Genomic DNA, 20,823 nt, shown 5'->3' on the forward strand with positions numbered 1-20,823 from the left:
CAGTAACTCACCATTTCTTGAGTTCCAAAAGCAGAGGCCCAATTTAAGAGCGTCTGTCCTACATCATCCATAAAATTTACTTCAAATGCTACAAAACATAAGAAAAAGAACATTAAAAGAACAGGATAATGCAAAGGTATAAAGATAGTTAAAAACAAAAAAGGGCAAAACATTTTGTTAGCATCCCTGATGTCAGCTGAGGCTGCTCCTGCTTCAGGACCTGTGGACCCGATGCCTTTGGTAGGAACAGCAACCATTTCAGCTTCTGCTGCAGTTTATCTGCAACAGGAACTGCCTCTGCCCCTATCAGGGCTGGAGGTTAGTGTCCCTTCACCTGCCTGGGGGATGATGGGGAGCACTGAGTTCCAAGTGGCTGCAACAAGTAGTCCAGCTTGTTAAGCAGATACTAGGTATCTAATGCTAGCCCCCTGTAACTTGGGAAGGGGGGGCACTTTGGGGGCCAAAAGTCCAGAAGTGACCACAAACCAACAGGAGGTTCTTCAACCTCTGGGGGTGGACCGTGATGAGGCTGAGGACCTCTTGGAGTCTCAGGTCACTCTGGCCCAGGCTCAGATAAAGAGCCCCCCTCCCCATACAACTCCCTGCCAAAACAATTTCCTATCTTACTGATTCAGTGTCACATTCAACAAAATATTTCCTATGGGTTGGTCTGAAGCGGCAGAAAGCCTGAGGAGGGTGGTACCCCCCTCCCAAAGTGGTGTTGGATAGGATGGGGACCCATTCCCCCTGTAGCAAGGGCCCTGTGAGCTTCAAGTTGAGAGGTTCACCAAGTTATCTGTATGTGATAACTAGGAGCTCTGTAGCTATGCTCCATGCTTTACCAGGTCTGATACATGAACCAGAAACCTGAGAGCAAAGCCATTAGGCTCTGCCAACCAGTGCAGTCTTAGCCTGCATGGCTGGCAGCTAAGTCAGCGACCAGGTGTACCAACCCTGTACATGTATATGATCTGTAAAAAAACACTTTATTTGTACCCATAACCCACACAACCTATCATCTGCTGGAGGTAGAGAAAATACTGGAGTTTTCTCCCACAGAGCATAAGTCCTTATACCAGTGATGTCATTAAGTCAGTTTCTCTACCTCCATTTGATTGTAGAAAGGGAATACAACCCAATTATATAGGATAGTGCAGCTGGGTGCTAGAATAGAATAGAATATATTCTATTCTAGAACACTGGTTCTCAAACCTGACCTTTGGGACCACAAGACAGGATATCCCTAATAAATTTGCATATGATACTTCCATGCATATTAATTATGGATATCCTGAAAATCTGACCAGCTGGTAGCACCCCAGGACAGGTTTGAGAACCACTGTTATAGACTATATGTCTTAACTAGTTTCAGTTCATCTGTCATCCCCTCCATCTCCATTCATAGTTTTGTAAATTGTACTCTAGGACTTGAAAATCCTTCCTCAAGATAAACAAGACTTTTAAACACCAAAACGTATTGTACAGGCAATAAGAAACCAGGACTGGGCTTAAGCTGCACCCGTGAAGAAGTCAATGAAAAATATGCTGTCAAAACGTCAGGTGCTAGAAGGAAACGTAGAAATGTTAAAGCAACAAAGCAAACAAGACAAAAAATGCAAAGAAGCTGCCTCAGAAAAATGATCATGGAAAGAATGATGTAAAACAATTGGTTTCTAAGATGACCTTCCACAGGAAATACTGTCACATTGCTCAACAATCATAGGTTCTGAATGGGCAGAATGGATAAACCACAGTCCACCTTCCGCCTTCTTCTACGCTTCTGTCTTTATTTTCTCTCCTATTTGGAAACTGCCATATAAAAAATGCTCTACAGTGTGTGGTGTACTATTTGGATGGCATGCAATTCTATACATTTTAAGTTGGTTGAAAGCTGGTATTAGGAGGTAATGGTTTGGCTTACAGTTGTTTTCCTTGAATTTATATATTTACCTCCTGTATCAATTGCATCTATGAGGGCATCCGTATCCTTACTGCGAATGCAGTCTATCAGCTGTCGGTGGGAACGTTCTCCAGAGCTATCCAGCCTGCGCAGCCCTGGGATTCTGCCAGTAGATCCAGCACTGGACTTTGGCAGTGCCTTGCGACCTTCAAACAGTAGCACTAAAAGAAGATCAACCAGTCTCATGGTATCCAGAACACACCTCTCATCACCCTGCAAGGCACTCTCAATTGAATCAGGAAGTTCTGATCGCAGCAAATCCTTAGAAAATAAAAATAATTCAGAAAACAAATCATTTTACTATAAGCCTAAGTAGCACACAGAATCATTTCAATGGGAACTAAGGTGTAAAAGGCAGTAAAAGGCTGGCCTAGCATTTTCAAACTGTTTATTTCGTACATGATATACCGCCTTTCAGAATAAAGTCAAAGCAGTTTACAATCTCAATAAAATGATAGTTTACAAAGGAAGAAAAGAACTACACATAAGACAGAAGAGGAAAGAGAAAGAAAAATAAATAAATATATAGTAGAAGCAGTGCCGCCACCTGGCCATCTCGACTAAATCAGGTATTTCCAGGTAAGGCTATGGAAAATAAACTGAAATAAAGACCACTCATTCTTCTTACCCATAGGCTTGGCACCAATTTTCAAAGCAAAATGTTTTTTCGCTTTGAAAATTGCCATAGGTACAAGATACATACAATCCTCACTTGTACCTGCTTTTTCTGAAGGTAGAACCGTGTTTGAAAATTTAGTCTATGCATATACTTTTCCTCCCATGATCTAAAAAAGCTCCCAGGAAAGCCTCTTTTCAGTGCAGCTATTAGTCAAACTGAAGGTAGGCAATTTTCAAACAGCTGATTTAAGTAGGTTGAATGCTTTTTAACCACAGAAAACAGCTTTGAAAACTGGTACCCTTACAACAGACTAGAATTTGATTCGAGCCTCAGGCTTTTGCTCTTTGTACTAGCAGTCAGAAAATATAAGCACCACTGGTTAAGAACCCCTGTTTTAAATGAATACCTTCTTTAAAAAAATGACTTTTGGACAGCTATGACCCCCATCCTGCAACCGCTCTGTAAAATGCAGTCTTCTGCTTCCTAAGCATGCAATTCTTTTTTGGAAATTTTATTTAAAGGCTACTCATTAAAATTCCCCAATCCTACTTTCCTATCAATGGAGTACTTCATTTCAGTGAATTTATGGTCTACAGATAGACCAACTCATTGATAAAAGATGAAATGTATTCATACCTGTTAAATTCCTTTTCTCAAGTCCTGCTACACATTCACACCGACTAAACATCTCAGATACCTCAGGGGGAGGGGGCCTCTGAAATAGTGAGAAGGTCTAACGGAAAGAAAATGATCAGAAAAGACCTAATTTCTCCTGCCATTACATAGCTTCCTACTATTCCAGAACTTTGGGACGTTCAAAAACAAACCATAGAGTGGATGGGTGCATGGCACTGCCGCCTTCAGGACCGAAGCCAGAAAACTTGCTTCTGAGCTGCACCTGTGCCGAAACACGACAGTGTCAAGAGTTCCCTATATATGCACCTTTATTTGTAATAATTTTGATATTTTCCGTTAAGATGATTGCTATGATATTTTTATGCGCCTTAGTTGCTTTAGATTCTGAAATTCTTATTCTATTAATGTGAATATCGTTGTACCATTTTGTAAGCCACATTGAGCCTGCAAATAGGTGGGAAATGTGGGCTACAAGTGAAGTAAAATAAATAAATAAAATACCTAACCAGTACATCCAAAATATCCCTTTATAACATGAGAGCTGAGGGATTCAATTCAGCAGATTATGAGGGTAAGTTTTTATATCAAGTAACAAGAGGTGCCCAGATCCTCTGGAAAATAGCCAGATGCCCTCTCATCTGCACAGTTAACTTACTAAGATTGTCTCAGGGCAATAACTACATTTATTGAATAAAGCAAAATTTAAGAAAAAGATAAGAGGCTTCTAGTGTTTGCCACTGTGCCGAGATTATACTGTCTGATTATTTTAGTATGGATCTAGAGTGTTTCCAAGCCTTAAGCAAGGTAGCAATGATCATATCAGAATAACCTTTTCGTCTCAACCAAGTCCTTTCAGTTGCCAATGAGCACTGGACCTTGCTTCAGGAGGCCATTTATCTGGGAAGACACAGAAGATCTCTGTCCAGCAGTCGAATTAGGTCCATGTACCATTGCCTCTGTAGCCAATCTGGGGCTAAAAGAATTACTCGACCACGGTGCAATGTGATCCTTTTCAACACATGGCCTACCATGGGCTAAAGAGGCTAGATGTGTCACTGGCTAGGGTTGCAGTATAGCACTGATCCCAGTTCTTTCCAACAGCTGATAAACTTGGGCACTTTGGCAAGTCCAGAAGCAAAGAACTCCATCGGTCCACTCCCATTCCACCGGGTCCAAGGAGTGCCTCCTGAGAAAGATCACCACCACATTTAAAGACCCAGTGATATGAGCTGCCTACAAGCAGAGAAGATTTTTCTTTGCCCAATTCATGAGGGTGGACACCTCCACTGCCATCAAATGGCTGCGGTATCACCTTGCTGGTTGATATAAGCCAGAACAGTCACACTGTCATAGAAAACGTGAACCAGGGACCCTACCAGAAAGGGAGCGAAGTTGCATAAGTCATTCCACACTGCCCTGATCTCCAAGTAATTTATCGACCACTGAGACTCCTGTTCTGTACAGGTGCCCTTTGCTAGATGGAACTTGTAATGAGCTCCCCATCTTGACTTGCTGGTGTCCCGTCATCACCAACTCCCACTGTGTTAGCTGAAAGGCAGCTACGACAGTCAAATTCCTGGCTGATAACCAATTACTGCAAACTCCAGCTGGCAACCAGCATCCACGAAAGATGAAGGATGTACTTCTGCAACACCGGAGACCAGAGGTTGAGAAGAGATTCCTATAACGGCCACCATCATGAAACGACTAGCCACCCACCTGGGGTTACCCTGTGGCCACTTTCTATCCCCAGCACAACTCAGGTCCGCCTGCACCTGCCGCTTGTGCTCTGTACTAGCACCCTCCTCCCACCGACTGGGTCTCAACCGCTTCAGAGAAAGTCTCCCGCTCTCCAATTCTCCCCAGTGCTTTCTAGGTTACTGGAGGCCACACTCCTTGTGGTTCCACAGTTCCCAGAAAGCACTTGCAGACCCACCACGATTCTTTATCAGTCCAGACAGGCAGAGCCAACAAACTAATCAGGTTTACTGTCAGAACTTGAACAGTGAAACAGAAAGCGCAATCAGCGAAACAATAACAGGTACAGATCATTATCTGCCGTTATCTACTATGTTACTATGTAACTGAAATATGTATCAATTATAACACTAACTAAACATTTGTATACAAATTAGTATCTGGGAAGATCAGAACATATAACTGTTTACTGAGCCTCAGCAAAGAGATCCTACTCTTTTCTTCCTGGCTAAGACTTGGGCAAAAGACAGTGCGCGTTCCAAATGAAATTGAGCTCCTGGGCCAATCAGAGCCCAGTAAAATAAGTTAAAAAAAAAAACAAAAACAAACAAACTGGCCACTTCACTGCAGGTCTTTTCTCTGTTAATGGCTTTAAGCATAAATGTGCACCACCTGCTGGCCAAACTAGAGAAATACACTTCAAGAATTAAAGCAGTTTTACAGGCTTAAAAAAAACCACCATTTTGTCACAGCCAATTTTGAGCCCTTGCACATAGCACCACTTCCATCGTCACCGTCATTGATGTTAGACCCTAGGCGTAATCCCAAGACCCTGGGCCTGCCTTGACTGAGAAGACAACTCTGTTCAACCAGCTTCGAACTCCTGCATTACATAAGGAAGATCCTCTACCATGCAGTCAAACAGAATGCCCAGATACTGCAGTGTCTGCAATTGAGTTAGTCTGCTCTTCTCGAAATTGATCACCCAACTCGACGACTACAGAAGATGGACAAATTTGTCAGTTGCCATGATGCCATTGAAAAAGGATGACGCACAAATGAGCCAATTATCAAGGCACGGGTGAATTCTAATTCCCTGACGCCAAAGAAAGCCACCAGCATCACCCACAACTTTGGTAGACATTCTTGATGCCATGGTGAGACCGATGAGCAAAGCCCTGAACTGAAGTGACAGTCATATACGTATATGCAAGCAGACCTCCTTGAGATTGAGGGTGGTAAGAAATTCTTCTACTTGAACAGAAGCTATGACTGCTCCTAGTCTTTCAATGCGAAAGCGGGACAAGAGGCAGCGGTTTAGACCTCTGAGATCTAACCCAGACAAAAAGTGCCTTCCTTCTTTGGGGCAATAAATTAGACAGAATATCTGCCATGGCCCTGTTCATTCAGATTAGGGAACTGGAATAATGGCCTGGAGCGCTAGCAAGGAAACTACAGTGGCCTGAACCTCAACCACCTTGGTTCCCTTTTGACAAGGAGGCTGCAAAAGGAGTGGAGTGACCAGGTAAAAGTACTCCAACTTGTAACCTTCTGTAAGAATATCTACAACAACTGGTCTGACATGGCCCCATTCCTTCCAAAACTCCTGAAGATGTCACCCCACCGGAAGATGTCATCCCACACATCACTGGGAAGTTCTAGAGGAACTGGCCAACCGGGAGGAGGACTTCCTGTCTGTACGAAAGGAAACCTGGCATGCTTGAAAGAGGGACTTCTGACCATATTACCAGTACCGTCTGCTGTCTCAAAATTGAGATTGAGAGCCACCTAAAGACAGACAACCAGAGACTTTCAGTTTATCCTTCAGCAACCACTGTGGCTTAGTTTCTCCCTCCTCTAAGAGCTCCTTTCTCCAAATAGACCAAGATCACATCAGATGAGGAGGAAGAAGCCATGACAGACTTCTAGAAGTGGATATAACAAAAGAGAGGGAACGAAGTACAAACTAAAGTCCAAACAAAAAAAACAGCACCACGGGCCTTTAAAAATGGAACACAGTTCTTTAATGAATGAGCCTTGACAAAAAGACCCGACACGGGCCATGTTTCGGTGACTAGCACCTGCGTCAGGGGTCCCCACATCTCATATAGTAAAAGCTACAAAGCACCAAGGCACTTTCACTTTCTGTATCCAAACGGATGAAAAAAAAGAAAAGAAAGTGAAAGTGCCTTGGTGCTTTGTAGCTTTTACTATATGAGACGTGGGGACCCCTGACGCAGGTGCTAGTCACTGAAACACGGCCCGTGTCGGGTCTTTTTGTCAAGGCTCATTCATTAAAGAACTGTGTTCCATTTTTAAAGGCCCGTGGTGCTGTTTTTTTTGTTTAGACTTCTAGAAGTGGACATATGAGGCTAAACAAGAGGGGCAGTGAGGTGAGAAACTGAAATACCTTGCAGCAACTCTGCCTATATCTGTTTCAGTCGATACGACTGGTATAAGAGCGCTATAAACTACAGAGAAAACAAAGATTCTGATGCAGCTGAATGCTCTGTTTGGGCCTAAGGTTGCAAAATGGTGGATGTGCTCCGTGTGCGATCCAGAGGCTGTTCCTCACCACCAGTCGGTTCTAACAAAATAGCACCCATTCCTGTGCTCTCCTGCATCAAACTGTGCAACGGCCCTGACGAAGATCACAAAGTTCCCAGCATATTCTGATGGTGCACCAAATCCCAAGAAGTGCTGCCACCATTTCCCCCATGTCTTGCACGATTCACCACTTGCATGCACTGCAACACACCAATGCTGGCTAGTGGGTCCCACAGTGGGAAAACTGCTCAACTGCCTCCACACAAGTCTCCATTCATCCCAACTGGTACAAGTGCAGCACAACAGCCCCAAGCAGTCAGTCAGGATCCCTCCTCTGCACCAAGTAGAACTGGCAGCCTCCAAGTGGTTCTGAGTCAATCTTTAGTGGGACTTACCACTCACCACTGCCGGCTGCTTTCCCCAAGCTTACAGTCTCCACAAGTGTTACTCAAAATGAGAGAGAATCAGCACTGATACTCTTTCTCACTCTCTACAGTAAACTTCTTTCCCTCTTTAAGGTTGTTGTGCTGGGGGAAAAAAAAAACAAAAGAGTTCCACAGGAAACAGGGGAGAGGTGACGGGAGAGAAAAAGTAAATTTGCAGGGAACCAGAGCCAAGGATCTGAACAACGGCAACGAAAATGATAAAGGGGATGGGATGACTTCACTTTGAGGAAAGCTAAAGCGGCTATGGCTCTTCAGCATGGAGAAAAGATGGCTGAAGGAAGGTATGATAGAGGTCTATAAAATAATGAGAGTGGAATGGAACGGGTCGACGTGAATTGCTCGTTTACTGTTTCCAAAAATACAAGGACTAGGAGGCACAAAATGAAGCTACAAAGTAGTAAACTTAAAACAAATCGGAGGACATATTTCTTCACAATGTGTAATTAAACTCTGGAATTTGTTGACAGAGGATGTGGTAAAAGCAGTTAGCTTAGCGGGATTCAAAAAAGGATTGGATAGCTTCTTAAAAGAAGTCCATAAGCCATTATTAAGATGGACTTTGGGAAAATCCACTGCTTATTTATTGGATAAGCAGCATCTTATTTCTAGGATAAGCAGTATAAAATGTATTGCACTGTTTTGGGATCTTGCCAGCTACTTGTAACCTGGATTGGCCACTATTGGAAACAGGATTCTGGGCTTGATGGACCTTCAGTCTGTCCTAGTATGGCAACACTCATGTACTTATGTGCATAAGACTCTGCACATTCAAGCCACCCGTAAAGCTCAACTGAAGCCAGGAGCAAAAGAACCAGAGGCTGAAAAGTGTGTCCTTCCACCTGCTGGAGACAGAGAACACAGAGTTCAGACACATCTCTCCTGGCATCCAGACCAGCTCCTCAGTATTTTCTATGTCCACCTGCTGGTTGATGGACACAACTATCCCACAGGTTCTGGAATAGTGGGAAGCTACAAAATGTAAATGTGAGTTCTATGAAATGTATGGGGCACTGCTCTTTTAATTCAATAGATGGTCTTTTAAATGTGCAAAGGGGTGTACAGTGGTTAAATATGAGATCACAGGCTCCATGTAGGCATTTTGTTTTCAGATATAATTATTTTAAGTTTAAGCATTTAAAGAATAAATTGTAATGGCAAACATCCCGTTCATTAGTAAAATATTCTTACATGTGTCACAACAGGAGACCCTCTGCAAAGAGTGGACAGCAAGCTAACAATAGTTGATACTTGGCTACTAAGTTTAGAGTCTGCAGAGGTTGAAGGAGTCCCAGTGGTGCTTCGGTTGGGTTTGCATGCAGAGGGCGGGCCTGACGTTGTTCCTCCTGCTGCTGCCATACGAGACAGAAGTTCCTCTGTAAGCCCATGCTTGGCTAATGGGGCTGGATCGACACCACGCCTTGTAAATCTATCTGCCAAGGAAGCGAAACATCGCAGGGCACCATCAGAAACCTACAGAAAAAAAATACAATGTGACATCAGCCATCTTAGAAAATACAACTCAAACCATTTCTCAGGTTGAAATAGACAAATGAGGAACACTTTTTAGCACACAACAAGTGCTGGTATCCTTTCTCCTCTCATTTCCAATAGTAAAACAGTGAGTTCTATAACAAATTAATAACTTGAAAAATGTTTATTTTAAGTGCTCAGGTGACCAGCAGGTTCATATAAAGCCACCTCATAACTTTGATCTAAGTGGTCATATGACCATAAGCTATTAAAAGAACCAGTTGAGGAAATGCTCGAAATAAGAGTCCAGGTATACACAGAAAAGATTTACAAGTCAGAAAGTATGGTCTATTGGTTAGAGACGTAGGTAGTAATGGATCAGTGTCATTAATTTTAAACCATTTAGGTAAACTGAGACAGAAGGAAATACTCACCTAAGCTCATAAGGAATAATTCTTGATAGCCTGTTAGCCTTTGTACTTTGCAGCTAATTTTTGATGGGAAACTGCCTGTGTTACTATGGTTTGAAAATCTGCAGATGCAAAGAATGTGTACTAAAATTGCCCTCATGATTTACACCTTTCATTTGTTTGGCTAGCTGAGCAACAACATATGTCTCTAACCTTAATGTTCCTCTTAATATGGCTGAAGTACAAAGCTGATGTAAGCTATTTTATTTGGGTAAATTACTTGAAAATTATCCTTCCCAGGAGTTCATGGGAGAGCTGTATGAAATGTGTAACAGAGCCATTTCTTTCTGCCCATTTCTGAGCATTTGTACATACTGAGTATCAACACTGGCAGCAAGGCTTTTCTTTCCCAAGATTTCAGAATTGTTCATACTACTACATAAGTGTAGAGAGTAGGGCCATCTTGCTATAACACAGTAGACCAATTACAGTCTTTTTATGACCTCCATTTGCACCCCAATATATTGGGCAGTTAGACTCCTGGTCCCAGTCCTAGCTCTCCCAACAAAAAGTCTCCACTACTGCTATTGAAACAAAGGGAGCAGCTCTATAGGCGATCTCAGGTTGCATGGCAACAATGCAAGTTAGGCACCAACTGGCCCTGCTACAGATCTCCTCCACATCCTCCTTTACCCCAGGCATTCAGCTTACTGCAGCAAATTTCCTCTTCTCTGGCCACCAATGGATTCTCAAGGAGGAAAGGAGCACATGCAGTCAATCAGATGCCGATGATCAAAAGTAAATGCAGGACCTAGAGACAATTATCACCATAGTAGTGTCCACATTTACCAACTATGCAATGCTATCAGGGATTTATTTCCCACCAGCTCTCTTAATTAAAAGATTCAAGGCGAGTGTTCCCACCAGCTCTCTTAATTAAAAGATTCAAGGCGAGTGACATCTATTATACAAGAACAGAATCAGAAAATAACATATCATTATAAAATACATATTAAATAAACAAAAATCACATAAGTCATCAAAGCTTTTCAAATTAAAAAATGACTATTCATTGAACACAACTCTAAAGGAAGATTATTCCAATGATGAACAGCTGAAAAGAAAAAAAAAAAAAAGAGTGAGAAAAACCAGCTTTAAATCGTATACCCTTAGTTGAGGGAAAAGATAACATCAAATGATTACAACTCCTGGAGCTTGCCATAAATTTTAACACATTGACCAGTTGAGATCCACCTTCAGATATCTAATGAGGACACTACGCACAAAGAGAAGATTAAAAAAGAATATTCAGTCTCTTTGTCCTCTCTGTAAAAGAATGGAAACTTAACAGATTGGTTGAGATGAAATGCCGATATCACTTTCGGAAGCAAGGAAGGAAATGTGCACAGGGAGACTGCTGTCTCCGAAAAGCAAAGAAAGGGATCCCGCCAAGAGAGCCTAAAGCTCTGAATCCCTAAATCCTGACACAACTGCCACCAAGAACACTACCTTTAACATAAGATCTTTCAAGGCAGCCTTCCAGAATAGCTCAAAAGGAGGCTTCTGAAGAGCCCAAAGGACTAAATTAAGGTTCCACTCTTGACATGACATATGAAAGGGAGGCCAAAAGCCCGCTCCCCACAAGAAATCGAACGATATCCGGGTGAGCTGCAAGAGACATGTTAAAAGCAATAAGGAAAAACTGAACACAGCAGCCTTAAACAACTCGCTAACCTAACATTAATTAGACGAGCAAACGTGTGGACCTCTCATTTCTAGACAACTTGTAGAGAATAAGCCTACACAGGAAGCACCATGCAAGGTGACAAGTCATTATTTCATCATTACTTTGCACTGACTAAACACGTCAGAAACCTCGGGCAGACCTCCAGAACAGTGGGAAGGACTAACAGAAAGAAAATATCAGGTAAGATCTAAAATTTCTCCTTCCATTACATTGCTTCCTACTACTCCAGAACCTGTGGAATGCTCAAAAGCAATCCCTAGAGTGTGTGTGATCCTGGTGCCGCCACCCTGAGGACCAATGCCCCAAAACTGGCTTCCAAGCGTGCCACAACATCCACCCTGTACTTCTTAGCAAAGGTATGCAGAGTCAACAGACTCACTGTCTTCCAAATATCCACTGGAGACAATAAGGTATTCTCCGCCCAGGATGTCGCTGCACACCTCATAGAATGAGCCTGCAAGGCCTCAGGAGCCTGCTTCCCCACAAACAAATAAGCTGACACAAGAGTCTCCTTCAGCCATTTACCAACTGTGCGCTTGGAACCATGAGGCCAAGCCTCTATTTACCAAAAAGCACAGTCTGTCCGATTATTGTCAGCTCCTGAAACACGCCAAAGCCGCAAACTGAACTTTCAGAAAATCGAACGCTAATCCTTTCTGGAGTCCTACCTGGAGAAACTAGGATACACGTGATCTGAACAGAGAAGAGAGAAAGTCCATGCTCAAACACCAGCCCCTGAACATCCTCCACACCCTAGTTTACACCATTGTTGTAGAGCAGTGTTTCCCAAGTCTGGTCCTGGAGTATCCCTTGCCAGACAGGTTTTCAGGATATCCGCAACGAATATGCATGAAAGATTTCCATATAATGGAGGCAAATATGCAAATCGAATTCATGCATATTTATTGTGGACAGCCTGAAAACCTGACTGGAAAGGGACTAGACTTGGGAAATACTGATGTAGAGCGTTTCTGAGCCTGAAGCAAGGTAGCAATAACCAAATCAGAATAACCTTGAGACCTTTCAATGGCCAAGCCATAAGACCAAAAGGGCATGGATCCTACTACTACTACTTAGCATTTCTATAGCGCTGCCAGGGTTACGCAGCGCTGTACAAGTTTAAACATGGGGAACGATGGTCCCTCCTCAAGAGAGCTTACAATCTAAAGGTAACAAGCTATGTAGTCAGTGTAGAGTGGCTAGGCGCCAAAAGGGAGAAGAGATGGGCTTTGAGTAAGGACTTGAAAATGGGCAGGGAGGGTGCATGCGTATGGGCTCGGGAAGTCTGTTCCAGGCATAAGGTGAAGCGAGGCAGAAGGGGCGGAGTCTGCAGTTAGCGGTGGTGGAGAAGGGTACAGATAGGAGTGATTTGTCCTGAGAGCGGAGGTTACGGGTGGGAACATACGGGGAGAGGAGGGTAGAGAGGTAATGGGGGGCTGTAGATTGAGTGCACTTGAAGGTCAGTAGGAGAAGCTTGAACTGTATACGGTAGCGGATCGGGAGCCAGTGAAGCGACTTGAGGAGAGGGGTGATATGAGAGTATCGGTTCACACGGTAGATAAGACGTGCGGCGGAATTTGGACAGATTGGAGGGGGGATAGGTGGCTAAGTGGGAGACCAGCGAGGAGGAGGTTGCAGTAGTCGAGACGAGAGGTAACGAGTTAGTGGACGAGGGTTCGGGTGGTCTGTTCAGAGAGGAATGGGCGAATTTTGCTAATATTATAGAGGAAGAAGCGGCAGGTCTTAGCTGTCTGCTGGATATGGGCAGAGAAGGAGAGGGAGGAGTCGAAAATGACTACGAGATTGCGGGCTGAAGAGATGGGGAGGATGAGGGCGTTGTCAACAGAGACGGAAAGTGGGGGAAGAGGAGAGGAGGGTTTTGGTGGAAAGACAAGGAGCTCAGTCTTTGCCATGTTCAGTTTCAGATGCCGGTTGGACATCCAGGCAGCGATGTCTGAAAGGCAGGCCGAGACTTTGGCCTGGGTTTCGACTGTGATGTCGGGAGTGGAGAGGTAAAGCTGGGTATCATCGGCATAGAGATGGTACTGGAAATCATGTGATGAGATCAGCGAGCCCAGGGAAGAGGTGTATATCGAGAAAAGAAGCGGTCCCAAGGACAGATCCTTGAGGAACCCCAACAGAGAGTGGGATGGGGGTGAAAGAGGAGCCATTAGAAAATACTCTGAAGGTGCGTTGGGAAAGATACGAGGAGAACCAGGAGAGGACGGAGCCCTGGAACCCGAATGAGGACAGTGTGTCAAGAAGTAAATTATGATTGACGGTGTCAAAGGCGGCAGATAGGTCGAGGAGGATGAGGATGGAATAGTGACCTTTGGATTTGGCAAGGAACAGGTCATTGCAGACTTTAGAGAGTGCTGTTTCTGTCGAGTGTAGTGGGCGAAAGCCAGATTGAAGTGGATCGAGGACGGCCTGAGAGGAGAGGAAATCAAGGCAGCCGCTGTGGACAGCGCGTTCAAGTAATTTGGAGAGGAAGGGTAGAAGGGAGATGGGGCGGTAATTGGAGGGACAGGTGGGGTCAAGTGATGTTTTTTTGAGAAGTGGTGTGACTACAGCGTGCTTGAAGGTGTCAGGGACAGTAGCAGTGGAGAGAGAGAGGTTGAGGATGTGACAGATTGAGGGGTTAACCGTAGGAGAGATGTTGGTAAGCAGATTGGTGGGAATGGGATCAGAGGAACAGGTGGTGCACTTTGAGGAAGAAAGAAGGCGAGCAGTTTCCTCTTCGGTGATCTCGGGGAAGGAGGAGAAGGAGGCCGGGTTAGGTTGGTTGAGGGGGTGGGTTAAGAAATCACAGGGAGGAGAAGGCTTGGAAGTGAATTCGAGCATCACACCATGGTTCAGCAGGCCATGTACTGGCAAGATGATGGAAAGGACTCCCCATCCAGTAGTCGAATCAGGTCTCTGCGGCCACTTTGGAGCTACAAGAATTATTCAACCCCAGTGCAATGTGATCCTTTTCAACACGTGGCATACCATGGGCCAAGGAAGGAAGACATACAGTAGATGTGTCTCCAGCCAGGGCTACAGATTCCCATCGAGCCCAGTTCTGACAACTGAAGAACTAGGGCACTTTGGAATTCCTTATCATCAAATCCAGAAGCAGAGAACTCAATCAGTCCACTATCAGCTGAACCTACTAGCTGGATAGCTCCCGTTCTCCCAGTTCCAAGGAGCGCCTGCTGAGAAAGTCCGCCTCCACATTAAAGGACCCAGCAATATGAGCTGTCAACAAGCATAAAAGATTTTTCTCCACTCAACTCATGAGGAAGAGCCCATTTCCACAGTCATCAGACTACTACTACTACTTATCATTTCTATAGCTTCACATTGTCAGAGAAACTCAGACTGGAGCCCCCACCAGAAAGGGAGCAAAGTCACATAGGGCATTTTACACTGCCATGAGCTCCAAGCAATTTATTGCCTACCGAGACTCCTGTTCTGTCTAGGTGCCCTGTGCCAGAAGGAACTTGTAATGAGCTCCTCAATCTGATTTGCTGTTGACCGTTTTCACCACCTCCCATTGTGTTATCAGAAAGCGAATAGTTAAATTCCTGGGCAACAACCATCTCTGCACACTCCGTCTAGCAACTAGAGTCCAGGAAGATGAAGGTCATACTTCTGTAGCAACAGAGAACAGTGGCTGAGAAGAGATTCCTTTAACAGTCGAATACGAGCCCCTGCCCATGGCATCACTTCCATCACTGTATCACTTCAATCACTGCCGCCATTGAGCCCAGAACCTGGGCCTGCGTTGACTGAGAAGATGAATCCATTGAAACATGTCAACATTCTGTGCTCCATGAGGACGATCCTCTCCCTTGCTGTGCTGATTAGAATGCTCAGATACTCCAGCGTCTGAGATGGAGTTAGTCTGCTCTTCTCGAAATTAATCCCCCAACCCAATAACTGCTGAAGACGGACAACTCTGTTCATGCTGCCACACTGTCTGAATAGCATGCACGAATTAGCCAGTCATTAAGATACGGGTTGACTCTGATTCCCTAGCACCAAAAGAAAAAAGCCACTACCACCGTAACCTTGATAATTATTCTTGGAGCCATGGCAAGACTAAAAGGCAAGGCACTGAACTGGCAGTGATGGCCCAGCACTGCAAAACGTAGAATCCTCTGATGTGGTGCCCATATGGTATATGCAAGTACACCCCCTTCAGATGAAGGCAATGAGAAATTCTCCTTCTTGAACTGAGGATATGACTGCTCTTAGTGTCTCCATGTGAAAGCTGGACACTCAGAAGCAGCAATTTAGTCCTTTCACATCTAAGATAGGACAAAAGGTGCCTTCCTTCTTTGGGATAATGAAGTAGAGTACCCGCCTTGTCCCTGTTCAGCCTGGGGAACTGGAATAATGGCCCAGAGTTCCAGCAAAGAATTTACAGTAGTCTGAACCTTGATTATCTTGGCTCCCTTCTGACAAAGAGATTGGAAAAAGGAAGGAGTGACTGGGCGGGAGAACTCCAACTTGTAGCCTTCTGTACAAATATCCAGAACCCACTGGTACGACGTGATTTTGGTCCACTCCTCCTAAAACTCCTGAACATGTGTCACACCACAGAAAGAGAAGAGTGGACCAGCCTCGTATCATTGCGATGCTCTAGAGCATTAGGCAGACTTCTTGTCTGCATGAAAGGAACACCGGCGTGTCTGAAAATGGGATATCTGACCATATCGCTGACAATCAGGCAGGTACCATCTGCTGTGTCAAAATTGAGATCAAGAGCCCTCTGAAGACGAATGACCAAATGATTTTGGCTTATCCTCCAGCAACCACTGTGGCTTAGTTTCACCAAATTACTGAGATCTCTAAACAGCCATTTTCCCTGAAAGGGCATTTTAACTAGATGTGACTGACACTGTATCCACTGCCCAATGCTGCAACCAGAGTTGCTGACATGCCGTGACAACCAAAGACATACTGCGGACCGTATCCCATAACATGTCAAATAGCATCCGCCAAGTAAGTGGACCCCACTTCCAGCTAGGAATTATGGTGCCCACCTTGTTTTACTGCCTGCTGATGCCATTTTAGGCATGCGCTTGCCCCGAATGAGCTGCATTCTGTCATTGGAAGGCCCAAAAAGGCCACTTCAAAGGCTTGTTTCAGCGAACCTTCTTGCTTCCTACCCATAGGTCTTTTAGGGCAATGCCCCCTTCCACCAGAAAAGTGGTCTTCTTAATCACCACTGTAACCAGGGAGTCCACATTGGGAAGCAGCAATTTATGCTTCTCTTTCTCCTCTGAAACTAATGGGTAGAGGCGAGCTACGGCTCTTCCAACTCTCAGCCCCATGTCCGGTGATACCCATTCCGCTATAATCAGGTCCTGAATTTCTGTATGTATTGGGAAGGCCTTAGAACAGAGGCTTTCATGCCCAGTCCTTGAGGCACACCCAGTCTGTAAGGGTTTCAGGATATCCCCATCAATGGAGATATCCCAGAAACATCAACTGGCTGGGTGTGCCCTGAGGACTGGGTTGAAAGCCCTATCTATGATCAACAAAGATGGAACTCATGATGCTGAAGTAGAAGGTTCCTCAATGGAAAGCATGGCCAGTGCCTCAGGAATGAGTACTGAGCTCCTCTTTATGAAAGAACCTCAGTACTTTCAGATCAACTCCCTCCTTTAACAGCTCTTTCAATGATGGCTCCTCTGAGTAGACCAAGGACACATCAGATGAGGGAGAAGAAGAAAGCTTCATCTGCCCACTCCCGAGGTCAAAATTAAATCTCTTAGGAGCCAGAGGGGTGAGAAACTGAAGTACTTTGCTGCAAACTCTGACTGTCTCTGCTTCAGTAAATATGCCTGGTGTAATTACAATATAAATTCCAGAGAAAACAAAGATCCCGATGCAGCTGAATGCTCTGTCAGGCTCTGAGGCTGTAAAATGGTGGCTGTGTTCTGTACATGATCAGAGGCTGTTCCTCACTGCCAATAGGCCCCCAACAAAATGCTGCCTGTTCTTGCGCTCTTCTGTATCAAACTGCACACCGGCCCTGCCAGAGCGCCAAAGGACTCTGGCATACTTGAATGTTGTGCCAAATCCGAAGACGTGCTGTCACCAACCATTTCTTTAGCTTATCACAGGATTCCCGGGCTTGCACACACTTCAATGCCCCAACGCTGGCAGGTAGGTCCCACAGCAAGAACACCGCTTAACTGCCTCCACGGGAGTCACCATTCACCCCAACTGGCACAAGCACAGAACATGTCCCGAGCGGTAAGTCAGGGACTTACCAAACAGAACTTGCAGCCCTCCAAGGGGTTCGAGTCAAACTTTATTTTAATTTATCTATTAGGATTTATTTACCGCCTTTTTGAAGGAATTCACTCAAGGCAGTGTACAGTAAGACTAGATCAAACATGAGCAATAGGCAATTACAGCAGTAAAAACAAACAATACAAAGTATGGCATAGTATACTACTTACGATGTCAACATAATACATAATAGAACATTTTAACTGATAATAAAGAGTAGAGCAGAGATGAACATACAGATAGGTAAGCGAGTAAGAAGAGTTAGAAAGTAAGGTGACTAATTTAAAGAAAGTTGCACATGAGGTCAGAGAGATGGTTAAATATTATCTCAGCTAGGGAAGGAGTGGATAAACATACCTCCACAAGGCTTAGTACTGATTCTGTCTCATCTGGAGTAATACTCCAGCAAACCTTGTTCCCACATTTCTTTTTTTGTCATCTTTCCTGTCTTGATCCCCAAAGTTATGAACTGAGAAGACAGGAAGGATGACAATGCTATCCACAGAAATTGAAAAAAAGAGGTAGGGGAGAGATGGGTTTGGGGAAAAGGTAAGCAGCTCAGTCTTGATCATGTTCAGTTTTAAACAGCAGTGCATAATATGTATGCCTTGTCAATAATGTAATATTAATTCTCTAAGTAATAATACTCTGCAGAAAGCAAGTTCTGGGAGGGGGGAGAGAGGGATATTTGGGTTACAGTGTCCCCTTTTTTTCCTATACTTCAGAGTTACAATAGATCAACTAGGTGAATATCCAGGCAGCAATGTCAGACAAGTAAGCCAAGATTTGAGCATAAGTTCCTGGTGAAAATTCTAGTGTAGAGGCGTACATCTGGGACAACACCAAGGGAAGAAATATAGAGAAAGAAAATTTCCCAGTCACAGTCCTGAGGTACACCAACCGATAATGGGATAGAAGTGGAGCGGGAGCCACAAGGAACATTCATTAAAATTACAACGAGAGAGAAAAAGGAAACAAAGACAGAACACAACTAGAAGATCCAACTAAAGACAGCGTTATCAAACTGGCCAACAGAGTCCAAAAGTGCAGATCAAGGATAACGACTGACTCAAGGCCCTTGGATTTGGCCACAAACAGGTCACTAGATTTTAGCAAGGCCTGGATAAAAACTCCCATCATACAATAAAAATTGTTTTGTTTTTTTTAGTTTCTGAAACACCTTCAAAACAAAAGCTGTTGCAGCCAAACACACCTCTCCTTGGTCAGAAACTCAAACAAGGTAAGACTTGAAACAGAGGGTAAAATTAATCCTAAAAAACCTCCTGAATAGGCAACATGCACCAACTGTATTTATTCTTCACTGCCACGGCTTTCCTGGGTGCCTTCTGGATTGATCTGGTAGACTCAGGAAAGTGAAATTACTAGGTAAATTTAAATTTCACCTTCCTTCATATACATGCCAGACAGTCCAGACAAGTGGAAAGTACCAAAGCTTCACCTAACTGTACAGGAAGAAACCAGGACAGCTCTCAAGGCTCTTATGCCCAAAGTGGAGACTCTACTAGCCTCAACATCCAAGATTAAGTGCTTAGAGCGAAAATGCAGTGTCTTGCCATTATCATCTAGAAAAATATTTGGACTCTGCCTACAAGAATTCCTGAGTCCTCCTCAAGAGGCACATTGCTCTTTGGTACCAGCAAACTCTTCCTTGACTCCTCTAGAGATCAATGCCTTAGAGAACACTGTCATTTTTTGAACCCATTCATACCAAAAAGGTGCCTATATGAATTTGAAAGGGCTTGGAAATCAACAACGGCTTCTTGTCCCCACATGACTTTCCTACAATTGAAATTTAAGCCTGAATTCAGGTAGAAGAGGTATACTACCCTCCAAAGGCGAGCTGTTGCAGACAGTACCTTAAAGACCCAAGGGAAAGGGATGCCAGAACCTCCAGGTCTAAGCTCCGATTTCAAGATGAGATCACCAAAGTGAAGGTCTCGTGTGTTTTTCTCTCTTGAGAAAATATCCCCCCCTCAGAGTAAATAAAGATCTCCTCTATACATGAACCTTGAAATAATCCAAAATTTGACTGTGCCCTGTATGAGAAGTGCAGGTTATGCCTCCATCCAGTCTTCTCTGGAAAAACCACCAGATTAAAGGAACAGAGCCATCAAGGGGACATTAACTCCTCCATAAAATTGAACGCATACATACTCCAAACACTAAACAAGGTCCACTACAAGGACCTCTCCAGGCACCAAGTAAGGGTTGCAAATATCAACACTGAGAAAAATCCCCATGAAGAATGAGCTCCCAATAGTAGCCATGATCATAAAACAAAGTAAAAAACTGATCTTTAAAAAAAAAAAAAAAAAAGGTCTCTGACTGAAGGAAGTCAATGAAATTCCTTGTTTACATCCTTCTCCTTTAGTTGAAGAATTTGATCTTGATATTTCACCAGAGTTGAGGAGCCCCATCTGTCCCCTAGTAGGGCAAAGGGCACATCTGCAAGCTGTCATGTCTTAGGATACCATGAATTTAACCTGTGTGGATATGCAAGTTGTAGCTAGGTTCTTCCGCAAATAGCTGGCTGCTAAAAGGGTTTCCCAGCATGTTTCTATTAGCTAACAGTATTGCATAGAACAAATCTCCTGGATTGTCTTACCCAAGGACAGTATACAAGACTACCAAGCATAGGCAGCTGATTGTGTCCCTACCCTACCTAAGGGCCACTGCCACCTCATCAGCTGTTCTGGACAAGGACTCCCCCTTAACCAACAAGGCTAGCAGCAGAGACGAGAATTAGGAGGTTGCCCTCTGCTCCATTCCCCACCCATGAACTTCCAGAGTGCATACAGAGAGGAAGGGCAACTCTATATGCATGAAGATCATATGAGAGGAGAGAAAAATGTTTAAGATGTGTATGTGCCTGTGCCCAAGATACTACATTCACACAGTCCTTGAGCCCAAAGTCCACACTGGGAAGGAGGTTCTGAACTCTGTTGATGTAATGATTGGGTAGTTAATTTGGGAAGGAT

General features: G+C 44.1%; 1 protein-coding gene across 1 annotated transcript in view; it reads right to left on the minus strand.

Annotated features, from left to right (window-relative positions):
• Positions 1-20,823, minus strand: part of HECTD1 (HECT domain E3 ubiquitin protein ligase 1) — a 324,415-nt gene that overhangs the window by 241,940 nt on the left and 61,652 nt on the right. The window contains 3 exon segments of the mRNA XM_030215386.1: positions 12-88; positions 1,951-2,221; positions 9,095-9,376. Of these exon segments, the coding sequence (XP_030071246.1) occupies positions 12-88; positions 1,951-2,221; positions 9,095-9,376 (630 nt within the window).

The sequence above is a fragment of the Microcaecilia unicolor genome, chromosome 9 (genome assembly GCF_901765095.1).
Source record: "Microcaecilia unicolor chromosome 9, aMicUni1.1, whole genome shotgun sequence".
Lineage (NCBI taxonomy): Eukaryota > Metazoa > Chordata > Amphibia > Gymnophiona > Siphonopidae > Microcaecilia > Microcaecilia unicolor.